General features: G+C 39.0%; 2 protein-coding genes across 5 annotated transcripts; one reads left to right on the top strand and one right to left on the bottom strand.

The window, feature by feature from the left end:
- Positions 1-20: 20 nt before the first annotated feature.
- Positions 21-9,946, bottom strand: LOC139108043 (uncharacterized). 4 transcript variants are annotated; one of them, XM_070666040.1, is made up of 5 exons: positions 9,804-9,946; positions 9,243-9,500; positions 5,582-5,790; positions 666-862; positions 21-536 (listed from the first exon to the last, which is right to left on the bottom strand). In XM_070666040.1, the coding sequence occupies exons 3-5, from the start codon at positions 5,760-5,762 to the stop codon at positions 147-149; spliced, it is 768 nt and encodes a 255-aa protein (XP_070522141.1). In that variant the 5' UTR covers positions 5,763-5,790; positions 9,243-9,500; positions 9,804-9,946; the 3' UTR covers positions 21-146. The 4 variants fall into 4 exon arrangements, with proteins under 4 accessions (XP_070522141.1, XP_070522139.1, XP_070522140.1 ...); XM_070666038.1 differs by lacking the exons at positions 21-536; positions 666-862 and adding an exon at positions 1,039-2,923 and having other exon boundaries at positions 5,582-5,870; XM_070666037.1 differs by lacking the exons at positions 21-536; positions 666-862 and adding an exon at positions 1,040-2,923.
- Positions 9,577-13,946, top strand: LOC139108015 (meckelin). Its single transcript, XM_070665983.1, has 13 exons — positions 9,577-9,975; positions 10,048-10,209; positions 10,299-10,597; positions 10,708-10,902; positions 10,984-11,235; positions 11,305-11,468; positions 11,557-11,722; positions 11,796-12,080; positions 12,200-12,667; positions 12,760-13,028; positions 13,088-13,268; positions 13,422-13,632; positions 13,723-13,946. The coding sequence occupies exons 1-13, from the start codon at positions 9,735-9,737 to the stop codon at positions 13,944-13,946; spliced, it is 3,117 nt and encodes a 1,038-aa protein (XP_070522084.1). The 5' UTR covers positions 9,577-9,734.
- Positions 13,947-14,017: the final 71 nt, after the last annotated feature.

Below are 14,017 nucleotides of genomic sequence, written 5' to 3'. Positions count from 1 at the left end.
CTTATTGATTGGTCTAGATCTCTAGATATATCTTGATATATATATTAAGAACAGTTTATAATTAATTTTTCAAAACTTTAAGCATTATTGAAATATTAATAGATCTTGCACACCGTTAATATCGGATACAAAAATACATTTGATCTTTAAAATGACACGCTTTTCTTTCTTTTCAAAAATCTTTGCTTCATCGGCTGCATCGCGAGAACATCCAACGGATCATTGATCTCGTTTGTATCCATCAGTGAATTGATTCTACGCTGTCTTCCTGCCTGAGTAGGTTTAGCGGCTTCTGGCTCGTCGGCCGGCATCTTAGGCCACTTCATCAGAAAGATTTTAGGCTTCGGTTTCTCTAGCTCAACGTTAGCGATTTTGCGCGTTTTATCGAGTCTTTGTGTCAACGACGTTGTTTGCTCATCGTCATCCTTGTTGTCGAACTTGGTTGCGTGTCGCTGGAACATGACATCGGCAGCCTCTAAAGTAGTTTTGGCCTTCTCTATCTCGGCGTTCAGATCAATCACGTCGAAGATGCGATCCTGTAAAATTATTCAAATTACCGGCGTTTCGAGGTAACGTAACTTAATCGCGATATCTTATATTTTCTCTTGTCTAATTAAATGTTTATTATTTAATTATTATTAAATCGTCTCTTCGTTTAATTCAACCTGCATGTCTCGCCGTTTGCGTCTTAATTCCGCCATATCCTCCTCAAATGCGGCAGCGGCACGTTCCTTGAAACGTCGGTGAGTGATCACGAAGTCGTCCTCGTAAGGATCCTCTTGAACAGGTCGTCCGTGTCCGTCGACCAAAAAGTCCAGCTCGTCGTAAGAGTCATCGCGATTCCCCGACAAATTACGAGAACCTATAACGTCGGATCGTGTTAAGATTACTATTATAAAATTAATATCAATCTGATTTTCTGTCGTACAACACTCTTCAAGACAGTAAAAAGAAAAGAAAAAAATTAATTTGTTCCTAGTTATATATTTGTTCATAATTATAATAATTAAAAACACTCGTTAGTTCTTTTTAAGTTTAAGTAATATTATGAGTTCTTACCTGAAGAATATTTCAATATAGTGCATATTGAATCTTGTGCATGCGAAAAATGCAAAGAAAAACATCGAATTAAGATATAAATAAGGTACGATTAATACTACATATAACAGATAACAAAGAAGATACGTGATGCATGTGTTACTTGATTTGATTTTGGAAAGAATTTTTTTCAAACAAGATTTATTCATGAATAAGATAGGAAAATATGTATGCATACATTTACGGTAAATTTGACCATTTTGTCGTGTGTTTAAGAGTTACAGTTGCGTTATAGAATTTGTCGTCGAGTGACGGAGTACAATTTTCAGAAAAGCGCGACATACGGAGATGAATTTTACAGTATTTTATTTTTTTTTAATATCACGCTATGTATAACAAGTACACAATATTTTTTAACACTAAGGTATAACGTATTTGTTAGGAACAATTAAGATTCAGGCTCCCCCAGATCGCGCTCGAAGAGCGGAAAAGCAAAAAAATTATGCGAGAAATGTCGTTCGAAAATGCATTAAACCTGAAGGCTTTAGAACGTTAAATCAAATTGCTATTAAATTATTATTAACTTGTACGAAACAGAAATCTAATTAACTTGATTTGTAATTGATAGTGTATATTGAATTTGAATCGCACTATTATTTTTGCTGAAAAGGATTAAGGATTAAAAGTATTTTCAAGAGAAACGTCTCGCATTAACACATTGATACATATGTAATTACAGAATTACGCGCGAGAAACATACGCGCAATGTCGTGAGCATAAGCGTCGATATTGGATGTAATCGGTAAAATTCATTAACAATTTATGGTTAATAAAATTTACCGATATTGTATTTTCCACAACGCGCTATAAAAGTTAACAGAATCGTCGTCGTACGTTCGGTTAGTGAACAGATCAACGACGATATCATATCATTAATATAATATAGCCACGCAACCGTCTCATAAAAATAGCAATCGCGCCAACTTTCGACGTATACATTTAAAATATTCTATACGTGTATTCGAACACAACAGTGTCTTCCAGCGATTTATAATATATTAATTAAAAATAATCGAATTTATCTAAAATTTCATAAGATGTATAATTTTTCTATATAATTTTTAGCGTTGTAGCGCACGAAACACTGTTGTGAAGTTACATCGCGTAATTCTTTAGAAGCTAACGTGCTTCTCCGCTCGTTCGGCAATGCGGACCTTCTTGCTGACGGCCGACTGTTGAACGACGTCGACATCGGACGAGCTGGCAGTCTCGTTGATCAGCGCTCTAAGGGCTGCTGCCCTGCGTTCTCTTTTCGCTTGTTTCTCAGCGAGCTCTTCCATCTCTGATTCCAAATCGTGAAGGCGCGCCTTCGTTTGCATGGCCCTGCTGGCGGCGGCGCTCGTTTGCGCTAAGTCGTCGTCGTCCTCGTTGATCAGCTTGGACCACCTGGCGAACACCGGCTTGTTCTCCTCGGGGCGTTCGATCTCGTCGAAAAGCTTCGAGCGTCTCTTGAAGCTGCTTTCTACGTCTTCGATTGCCGTTTTGGCGCTCTTCCTGGCGGTAACCGCGTTCTCCAGAAGATCGGCGTTTCTTCTGGTCTGATTCGAGGCGTTCGCGGCTTCGAACTCGTCCTCGAGACCCATCGCCGCCACCCGGGCACGAAAGCGACGCGTCGTCGATGATACCTCGTCTGCAAACTCTTCGCCCAACCTACGACGTGACGGTATGCGCTGTCCACGGCTGTCGTAGACGGTGTCCTCATCTTCGAAAGCTAGCAGAGGGTCGGTGAAGGGCGGTGGTTGGGAGGCGCGGATACGAGGGTCGAGGTCGAGGTCAGGGTCACGACCAAGGGAGCCAGCGCGAGGACCGGAGAGGTCGCGCGTGCCTGCAAAAACCGATATCAGAAAAGATTTGTGCGAGTAAGGACAGGAGGTGCGTGGTTATCGCCTATTAATGCGATAATACATAATTAGACATGTCAAGAAACTGCACCGAACGATCGAAGTTGCATTAACGATTTTGGATGAAAGAGGAAGGCTGAGATTATAGCGATGGATGGACGAATTAATGAGGTACAATAGAGGATCTTGTGAGCTCGCAATTAATTCAGCAATTAAATTACTTAAAACGTACGATTCATCGGTACTCCACTGTTATTGTTAATATGCACGTATGTATAATGCATCGTAAAATATTATGGATGTTAAATTATTTTAATACAAAGATTAAATTATAACCAGTGACGTTAAGGGAAAATTCAGGGAAAACAATGTCTCATTTAAAACACCTTTATTTAAAGCATTATTTCTCACATTGTGCGATAAATATCAGAGTTCAAATCACTTGAATATCGATGTAATCGCCTTAAGCAAAATTAAAAATTTCTACATATATTTCCAGCACTGGTTATAATTTAATTTATAAATCCTAACGAAACTATATAAATTAATGTTAGATGCAACAGCAGCATATAATTGTAACAAAAGTTTATAAAACTTACACATTGTCGTAAATTGTGAGCACTTAGATTTATAATTATCCAAATTAAAATATGCGAACCGTGGAAGAAGAAAATATAAGATTCCATTACAGATCATTATACATATTATATTATAAATAATTAAATAATTATCTCTATTTAATTTGCAATGAAATTAAAACTTCTACGAGAAATCAAAACCACGTTAATTAGTCGCTTTAAGAAGTTACGTTTGACCTAGCCGGTTACAACTCGCGCCTCTCTACTTACAACAGCTCGACATCGGTTGAGCAAGCTTTACACGGTGGGTTGCTCATATTTTTAGTGTCACTTGATCAGAAATAAATTCGGATGCGCATCACATTAACAGCCTGGCACATCTACAAAATCCCATCAGTGCGTCTGACTATGCTAATAAACTAGCAGTTGCACTTAACGTCAAGTACAACGCTCGTTCTCATCCTCCGCGCTTCGCACCCTCCACGACGCCAGGAATTGTGCAGGATGTCCCAGATAAATATGTAGAAATTGATAACCCGATATTTAAATGCCGACTTGTTTTCACATAACGTATTTAAGAAAAGAAAGTAAAAAAAAAAAAGCGGGAGGATTTTTAATAACGTCGAGTCAGGAAAAAAAAAAGAAAAATTAATTAAAATTGTTTTTTTTTTTTTTTAAGAATCCGCGACTCGCTTCTGGGATATCCTGCAGACTCAAACGTTCTTCTGCCTCTACAATTTATTCCCGTCGCGATCGACAAATTTATCGATAAGGTGGTTTGTGTCTCTTCATCCTTTTTCTCGGTTCTTTGATTTTTATGCGGTCGCATAAATCTACTAGTCATCAACCGGGTAATCAATGTCAGCTTTATTGCGGACGCGTTATTCAGAGGGACACGCAACACCTTTCATAAATCGCCGCCTCGCCGTGTCATTTGTGATATGAGGCGCGAATTTGATGATACGTGTAAGTGTGCATGCGTGTATGTAGATGATCCGGGGGAAAAGGGGGAGGCTAACGAAAGCAGAATTTCGCGCGATGTCGAAGCCGGGTAAAATGAGCGGCTCCTTGGGAAGCTGGCGCGTTGCGATCCGTCGATGATTGTCGCAGCAAGCGCAACATGATGTACAGTAATCACACCAAGGCTCCCCGCGCTAAGTCAACGTGTACTTAGGAAACCAGACATTTATTCAGCAAGATGATACATCAAATAGGAGAGACATAATTCGGAGACTAACTACACAGACAGCAGGCAAGATAATAAAGATCGGTGAACGCAAAAGGATGACATATATATTTGATAAAAAAAAATCTTTTTATCAAAACTGTTAGAATGTGAGAGTCTCGTTTTAGCTGCGTACCAGGAACGCATTCGATTTCAATGATATCAAGAAGCTGACAAGATGATCAGGCGAATTTATTCGTACGTTGAATCTCTTGCGCGTTCCTTTCTCGCACGACATTTTAAATCTAATTATATACTTCTTCACACAAGTAAATTAATTCTCAAACGAAAGAAATGTGCTCGATTCATTTTACGTCTACTATTAAATTTATTAAATCTTCTCCGATATTGTTCAACTATAAATATACGTTATACATGTTAGACCTTTGGAAAAACCCTAATCTAAGATAAGTATTTTGCTATTTCTCTACTTGTTAACATTTCTTGTATCACTCCTTCGTTAACGCAAATATTTTTTACAAATCCTGGACAACGATCTCTCCGTTCACATCCTAAGTTCGAGCTCCGCATCGCGATCCTCTTGGTCACGTCATTGATCGAGGATCGCGATGCCGAATCGAATTGAACAACGCCTCGGCCTCGAGGCAAATCATGCGAGTCGTAGGAGCTGGAAAAAAGGATGGACCGGGAACAAGGGGGAGGGAAGAGGGGGCTGAGGAAAGGACCAAGGGAGGAACAAGAGTTTCTTTCAAGTATTTTTCATTTGCACAACGAATCTATTCAGCGGGCCTCGTCGACAATCTCTCTCGAGGAGGGTCTGAGAGGTCTTTTTACAACACTCCTTCAAAACCACTTTGGAAAACGACTGAACAGGTTACCGATGTCATTACGGCGCGCCGCGATCTCGTCGGCTAGCGAGTTTCTCGGCTCCGGAAACAACGGCCGTCCACTGTACTTCCGGTCTAGGTGGTCGACCATGGGCTTATAATAGGACTCGCCCTTGTCGTAGTTGCTGCCGTAGATGAACGTGCGCGGCCTGCTGAGGATTGGCCTCGACATCACGAGATTCGGCTACCTCCCCTGTTATCTGTAAACCAGACGCACACCTTGCACTGTGATCTCCCACGAGAATCAGCGGACCGAGTTTCCTCTCGTCTCTTAGAAAAACTGCGGAAAAACGCGTAAAATAATTCAAATTCTATTTAACGAAGCAACTATGAGTATATAAATTAAATAAATTATTAAATTAAATCGTAATAAATGACGATAAAGAAGCGAAGATAAATTAATTAATTGATCTAAATAAAGAAAATTAAATATAATAAAAATTGTCAAATTAGAGTCACTTAACTGTTTCGATAAATCTGTTACGATCCTCGGTCGTCAATTAGTAGCGTTTTTTATTAATTAGACCGTTATTCGGTGTCACAATAGCATTGTTATCAACATACATACATACAATGAGGGGCGTTCTAATTCGGATATATGACCGGACGTTTTTGTTACGCCACCCGCTCCACCGAGGAGCTATAGTAATGCTGAAAATCATTTCGCCAAACGTGCGTGTACAACACCACGTGGGGGTGATCCCCGACGCCCCTCGTGTCGCCGTTCTCCACGTGGCTTCCGAGAGGCGCGCTGGGTAACAAAGTCTGGCTCGCTCTCTCTCTCTCTTTCTCCGTCTCGGTGGCAATTTCGTTCGTCATCGTCGGCAAACTGGAACGAGCGGCTGTACCCCGGTCGAAAATAACCCGCGTCTAATTTGGTGCCCGTGAACTGAACTGGCACGGCGCGTACGAGGCCCGGACCGCGATCTCATCTCCGTGAACACGAGGCGAGCTCTACGAGCGCCCACTTTTCCCTTTCTTCAGGGCCGATTTCTACGTCTGTGTACGTGTACGCTCCGGATTTAATTATCGCGTTTTCGGCAGCTAGGTGAAGACAGACCCACCTCGAAGCGGTGCACACCTCGTCCGAATGGATTTAACTTCTCGTTGCAGATAAATGTTTTATTCCAACATTTATTTGCAACACTCGCGACGGACGAGCGGCAGGGTCGAGTGACGATGGCGATGTTTTGACAGTCAGGCTTCTTCTTAGAAACGGACGATTCGCATCGTCGGGGTGTTACACGAGCGGTCAGATGATTTTCCTAGCCGGACCCGCGGATCATCGTTACAAATATATTCAATAATAAAAGTCGTACGAAATAAGCCGCGCTGAAATCGCGCGACACCCTTGGAAATAAATTCGTATCTCGGAATAAACAGCAACGAAGTGACGTTAAGTGTCGCCTCTCGGTGGAATATGCGTTACCGTAGAGTCGCACGTGCCAAAACTAGACGAACGATAACCGCGGGCTTCTTTCGATTAGATTGTCCGGTCCACTTAATTGGCGAGTACATGTCTGGCGCGCATCCGCTTGGAAAGTAGCTTTGATTTAGAGCGAATCGGCTCATTACCCCTATCCTTCGCTGACACATTCTTCGCACCTTACTATAATATGCGCGATATGCAATCGTCACTTTCATATGTGCCAGCTCGCTTAAAAAAAAAAAAGAACGTCGCACAACGAACATAGCGAATGCAAAAAAAAAGTGTGCGCCCAAGCTAAATTAAATATATTGAGATTAAATGATCTCTGATCATTAATCAACTCAAAATAAAAGAATTTTGGCGATAAAAAGATATATAAATCGAATACGCTTATAAAAAGTAGAGAGAATTAAGGGAAATGAATCACTGACAAGATCAACACACACGTGGTTGCACACAAACGCGGTAATGAGTTACGATAGATATAATGCCAACTGTTTTAGATTCTGACTCAGCAGATCCCCCGACGACGGGGATCCACGTTTCGAATTATTTGACAAATTCCGTAGGAACGACGGATTTAAATAAATCGCGCAATTGCGTCGCGCTCCCGCGTCAATTCGCGCGGAGTATCGGATGTCCGTATATATCGAGATTTTCTGGCAGCCAAAGAACATTTAGTACGTGAATGAAAATTTAACGATCTCGTAAAGAATCTGTTAATAGAATATCTTATCTAGAGACGATATATCGTTCTTTATTTCGTGGCGACACGAGCTTTCTCAAATTTTATCTAATGGCAAAGCTTCCGACTAATATACAACTTTCATTTAATCACATTGTCCAGATTTCGCGATACTGACTTTTGCAATATTAAATATTTGTTTTCAAAAGAAAAAGACAAGATTATTAATTGTTAATTAATAAAGTATTGCCCGTGTGTCGTTAAGAGCAAAAAATTTTAAGCGCTTTAATCTACATTGCATTTACGTGCATTTATGGCGAACATATATACCGTTGATTTTCCGTTCAAAATAAATGTAGATTCACGAACGAATTTATAGGTCGTACGCGAATAAGCCTCACGATAATACGAAATTGTGTTTAGCCTGTGAAAATGATGCTTACAGGGATCGCGTTCGTTCTCTATCGTTGCGTAAGGCTGCCAAATTTAGCTGGTGGACGGCACTTAAAAACGGCGATATCGATTACAAAATAATACGTTGCATATAATCGACCGCACAATTTTCACGACACGAATAAAAAATTTGTTTGACGTGTAAATGTTCAATGATTAACAGACCACGCGTGAATAAGTTGCGTTAATTAATACACTTCTTTGCAAAAAAATATTTCTATCATTAAAAATTAGTATTTTAAAGATTGCTGTAATAATAGTATTAGCTAAAGATCAAAACGTTGTTCTAGAATTGCTGCTGCCAAATAAAAATTAATATTAAACTGTCGAATTTTTTTTTTATGCAGAAAAAAAATATCTCCCAATATTTTGCATTAAAAAAAAATAATGTCAGTGATATGCAAAGATAATTAAGAATAGCATAATTAATTCAACTGCATTCGCGCGAGTGTCATACATGCAGACACTGATTGAGAAAAGTGCAAGTTTAGCGCGCGCATATATTGCATAAAACAAATAAGTGCGATTTAATTGCGCGGTGCAATCGCATGATATTTATTTCGTAATCTCGATTATGACAGACGATGTCTTTCAGCGATGCATTAACGATGCCAACACCAATTAGAAACGCAAATGGCGTACTATGGCGTGCGATGTTAATCTCATTCACAATACGAATGATATACGTCGTGTCACGACTGAGCGTAATAAAATATGCTTTTTAAATGCTTTTACGAAATTGCAGTTTAAAAAAAGTAACTTCCACAAAAATTCAAAGTGATGATACGCGTCAAAAAGATATTTTTACACTTTTGTTCGTCAAAAATATAAAGCTTTTTACTATCGTGAGAGTTATTAGAAAAAAAATTCTATTCCCGCCGCGAAATAATATAATTGCAAGATTTGTACAAATACATATTACAAAAAAAAAAAAATATCTAAAAATAGATCCTTGCGACCAGATCTACGCACCGTCGACGCACCATCGTCGATCTTCGCACCGTGCCGTGATCGATCACGATCGATCTTCACGCGGAAAAAAAAACGGGCGAGAACGCGCCACGGAAAATCAGGTCAACCCTTACCTAAAAACAATCGTCACGAGATGTTATCCCTCGGGGTGCTGTTTCCTCGGAAGTAACGATGCGACTCCCACGGTCGTCACGACGCCCGAATTATTTCCCACTCTTCACACACGCGTTCGCTCTATCCCTACTTATCTACCTCTCTGTGGTTCCACGGCGGCTGCATGGAACCCACGCACAGTGGTTCCATTTTTTTTTTCTTTTCAGAAGTCAAAGCCTCGTTCTTTAACTGTCTAAATCGTCCCAGGAACAAATTCTCTACAACAGAAATGAACAAATGTTAGTGACAAATTGTAAATTAATTATTATATTTTATTTTTTTAATTATCTATGTTTAGATAAAATTTTGTGGACAAAATTGCACGAATAATTTAAAAACGTCTATTAAGTGAATTTATTTCTTATATATTTATCGCTCGACGTTGGACTTTTTTCAGTAAAATCAATGTGCGCCGAGCAGCCGGATATCTACCACCGGCATTCGTCGTCGGCATGGCAACTTCATTAAGGCGAGACGTCACAACAAATATGAATTACACCCGAGGCTGGCGCAATTTTTACCTTTCACTAATCGTTGTTTTTTGGGCTACTCTTGCCAGTGCACTCCGCGTAAACTATGAGGTTCTCGAATCCTGGGATCCAGATGCGTGCAAATACGACGAGTACTTCGACGCGGTCTCCTTATCGTGCGTGCGGTGCAACGCCAGTAAAAATCTCGTGCCAGCTGCAGACCGTAAGTATGCGATTCTGTTAATTTGGTACTCGACTTCCTCTTTAAATCTGTACGCCTGTACGCTTTTTGCAGGTCTGCGATGTCAGTGCGACGAGTCCAGCGGGATGATCGGCTCCGAAAACGGTCATCCACTTTGCACAGCTTGCGATCCCAACATGACTGCGACCGCAGATGGAAGGAATTGCATCCTGCGGCCAAACGAAACGTGCAGATGCTCCTCGAATCAAATAAGACGTAAACCTAACAAAATTTCGTTACGATTTCTATATAATAAATTTAACAATACCTAATTTATAAATAATTCTTATTACTTTTCTGCCCAGTGGATAGAAATGTAAACGGTGCATTGCTGGATGCTGTGCTCTGCGTGACGTGCGTCCAGGGTACGTATCCTTCTCCCGACTGCACCAAATGTCTGCCGTGCGATCGCGAATACAGCGGTCACGTTAATTGCATGTGTCCTAGTACGACGCACGTGAGACTGCGGAGTTATTGCTTGCACAAGGACGACGTCGCCGACTGGCCGGATATCAGAAGTACATATCTGGTGAAGTTCCGCAGCGAGAACGTCGACAGTTATTACTTAAGAAGCGAGCTCCAAGTCGCGGTGCATCTCTGTAAGGTACGTTGCACGAAGACTTCTACGAATGTGAAATCCAGCGGTAATTGCGACAGCTTATTAAAATGTATGTTAAGAATTACGTTACCGACTTTGTGACTGATGGCTTCCAGAAGAAAGATAGGATAGCGTGCGAGCACTTGTCGAACATATGCGCCTTGACTCTTTACAGCGACAACGTCGCTTGCATGTTTTTTATGCACACTGCCATGGCACCCGTTTGGTTATTTTATAACAAAGAAGATGGCGCAGCTGTGATTAACAACACGAGGATACCCGAGAGATACAGCCTCAAGAAAGGAGATAACGTACGTCCTACGAGCAATCGTTAATTTAATTATGCTGGGAAAAATTTACATTTTTAATTAAAACCAATTACGTGCTTGCAGAATACCTTTCTCGATTTCACGATCGCGAGATTTGCGTTGAACGGCAAATTCTTGTCCATCGGCAGGCCAATTTTTCCATGTCAGATTTTGAGGAACGTGAGATTCGGGGTGAATTTCAGTAGAAAGTGCAAAATTACCGCCGCTGAATTGTTCAACGCGCAAGTAGAGCTACTGTCTCCCTATTTAACATTTAAACAGGACAATAAATCCTTTATACATGCGTTGCCCGTAATTGTCAAGTCTTCAGATCAGGTAAGACTTCGATGACAATTATATCATTCCGATTAAATTAATACAATAAATATTTGTTTTATTCCGCAGAATATTAAGAACATTAAGGAAATTTTGCATCAGCAGCTCGTACGAAAGTTCTTCCTAGTCGACAATATAAGCGGTTTTAAAGCATTGCCGGTATTCATGCATAGTGGACTCACGAAAGCGGCAGAGCCTTCCGCGCTTCGTTATATGAAATCGTTAATTGTTTTGTAAGTCACTCGTCATTTTCGTTATATAATTTTTTACAGGCAATCAATCAATTTTATTTTATTCTTTTATATTTTTTTTTGCTTTCAGAGTAAACGTTCAGAATGAAAAAAATCACGCCAAAATCTTTGCGCCTATTTTAATCGTGGAGTACGACGAATTGACGTATCAAGATTTTCTCGATAATTCTGATGTTACGATAGATTACAAAGTTGTATTCACACTGAATGATAACGATATAGACTATAATATTCAGGTAAAAATCTCTACATCTCACAACTTTATAATTTTATTTTAAATGTTGAAAAATTTTTTTTTCTTCTTTTTAGATAACTATAGGAATATTTACGGGAATAGCGTTGATATTCTCTAGCGTCAAAGCATGGAATTATTATAAACGTAATTATAACGGCAATCTCAGCGTAGCCGTTTTATTCTGGTTCCTAGTCTATGCCATGGGTGCGACTGGAAATGCGATTATGTTTGTCTGCATTAGTGCGTGCGTGTATCTATTCGTTTTTTATAAGGGTCAAACTGTACCGTACATTCTCCTTCCGGATGAAAATAGCGAGGAAAATATCCGAACATATATTATTGTAGCGTTCAGCTTTAAAGTAAGTAAAGCAATGTGCTTTTACTTGAAATTAAAGAAAAATGTATTAACGATTGCCACGCACTATATAGAACATTTAATTCTCGGCGTTAATTTGCCTTTTTTTTTTTTTTTACTTAGCTTGTAGAAATGATAGGGTTCGTTTGTCAGCATTGGAACTTGAGCGTGTTTTTCATCGACTGGGAACAGTCAAGGATGACGCGTGATCAACCAAAGTATGATTCTCCACATACCTCTTTAAAAAAATTGTACTCTAATAGATTTCCAAAGAGCGAGGATAAATCGTCGAAAATTACATCGGACATTATTGCGTCCAAAAGAAGAAGGAGATTCCATCGAACGAACAGAAATGCAAGTCCCAGCGAGCTGTCCAAGTCTTCTTCGACTGAAAAAAACACGCCAGATTTCTCTTCCGTCTGTTCGATCGCCAGATCACCTTTGCAGGAAGCAACCGAGCGCAGTTACACGCATGATTTTCCGATCAGCATTTGGAGAACTTATTTCATTGCAAACGAATGGTGCAAATTGCAAACTAGAAGAAGAATAAACACAGCGCTTCAATCAATTTACACTTTGTGTATTTTACAGGTCGGTTACGTTATAAAAATAATATAAAAAAAAAGATGCGGTTATACCTGTATTAAAAAAAAAGTTGAATAACTATTTTCTCATTATTTCAGATATTCAAATTGGAATCTTGGATGCTGGCGATACCAGAATCGACCACAGCGAATAAATCTGTTGAAATAGAGAACAATTTTACATTACAATATGCGATTTGCATGTTCGTGTACATATTTGTGTACCTCGCGCAGTGGTTGGTTCGCTTAGCGTTTTACGAGAGATATATACGAAACAGATTGCAAAAATTTGTAGATTTATGTTCTATCGCTAACATCAGCGTGTTCATCTTGGCGCACAATTATTATGGTTTTTACGTCCATGGAAGGTAATTTTAAAACGTTCTTTGCAAGAAAAAAATATAATTAAAACGTTTGTTCTTGATAGATCAGTACATGGATTTGCGGATACTGATCTTCCTACATTGATAAACGATCTGAAAAAAGAAGAAGATAATTTATGCGCACATAGAGGCCTAGTGCCCGGCACAACCGATCAAACTTTTATATTATCATTAACTCAATCGTTTAAATCGCTATACGACGAGCTCACGAAGCAAAAAAGCAATGTATGTATAAAATAATTCATGAAAGATTATTTAACAATATCTTATTTATCTTCTTGTGCTTTCAACAAATAATTTTTAATATTATATTCTATAAAGAAAGAATATCTTTTTATTATATGTATTTAAAAAATTATTATTGCATAATTTGTACAGGGTAATATAGGAATATTTAAAGGAAGTGATGCAGCTTCGAAAAACTGGAAACAGTTATTCGAAACAAAAGCAAAAATTAGACTCTTTTTAATGCAATTTCTGGACCATTGCTCAGAACATGAAGATTATATAATTAAGGAACGGCATATGTTAGAGAAATTGTGGGACGTTTCCTTTGAAGATGCCAAAGATAAATCTGTTTTTTACATTGGTACCACAAATTACAAAGATTTTATAAAGATTTTGACAAAATATTAATATCGATGTTAAAATAAGTCTAATTTGTTTTTTTTTTTTACAGATAACAATTATTCCTTTAACAAAGTGTTGCTTCACGGGAATGAATGGCTGTTGGCAACATTCGAGATCACTACATTTGCCTTTTTTTTGGCATTGCATAATTCTTATATTGTTGCCAGTATAGCAACAGTTATCATATCGCAATTATTTTTAATGATAATTAAATGTAATGTTAAGACAAATCTCTGTGACAAATCATTATTGGACAAGAGATTTTTAATGTAGTCGCGAAAATAAAGAACAATAACAATTATCTAAACGAACATTAATGGTACTACCATTATTTATTTTTATGG

The sequence above is a fragment of the Cardiocondyla obscurior genome, linkage group LG14 (genome assembly GCF_019399895.1).
Source record: "Cardiocondyla obscurior isolate alpha-2009 linkage group LG14, Cobs3.1, whole genome shotgun sequence".
Classification (NCBI taxonomy): Eukaryota; Metazoa; Arthropoda; class Insecta; order Hymenoptera; family Formicidae; genus Cardiocondyla; species Cardiocondyla obscurior.
Note: the sequence above shows the minus strand (reverse complement) of the source record. Positions and strands in the feature narration are given on the sequence as shown.

Excerpts from the sequence above, each read along its gene's own strand:
- LOC139108043 (XM_070666038.1), bottom strand. The coding sequence starts at position 5,762 with ATGTCGAGGCCAATCCTCAGCAGGCCGCGCACGTTCATCTACGGCAGC. Across the intron at positions 2,924-5,581 it reads GGCGCGCCGTAATGACATCG|GCACGCGCGACCTCTCCGGT; the intron begins GTAACCTGTTCA and ends CGGTTTTTGCAG.
- LOC139108015 (XM_070665983.1), top strand. The coding sequence starts at position 9,735 with ATGGCAACTTCATTAAGGCGAGACGTCACAACAAATATGAATTACACC. Across the intron at positions 11,723-11,795 it reads ATATAGACTATAATATTCAG|ATAACTATAGGAATATTTAC; the intron begins GTAAAAATCTCT and ends TCTTCTTTTTAG. Across the intron at positions 13,029-13,087 it reads GGTTTTTACGTCCATGGAAG|ATCAGTACATGGATTTGCGG; the intron begins GTAATTTTAAAA and ends TGTTCTTGATAG.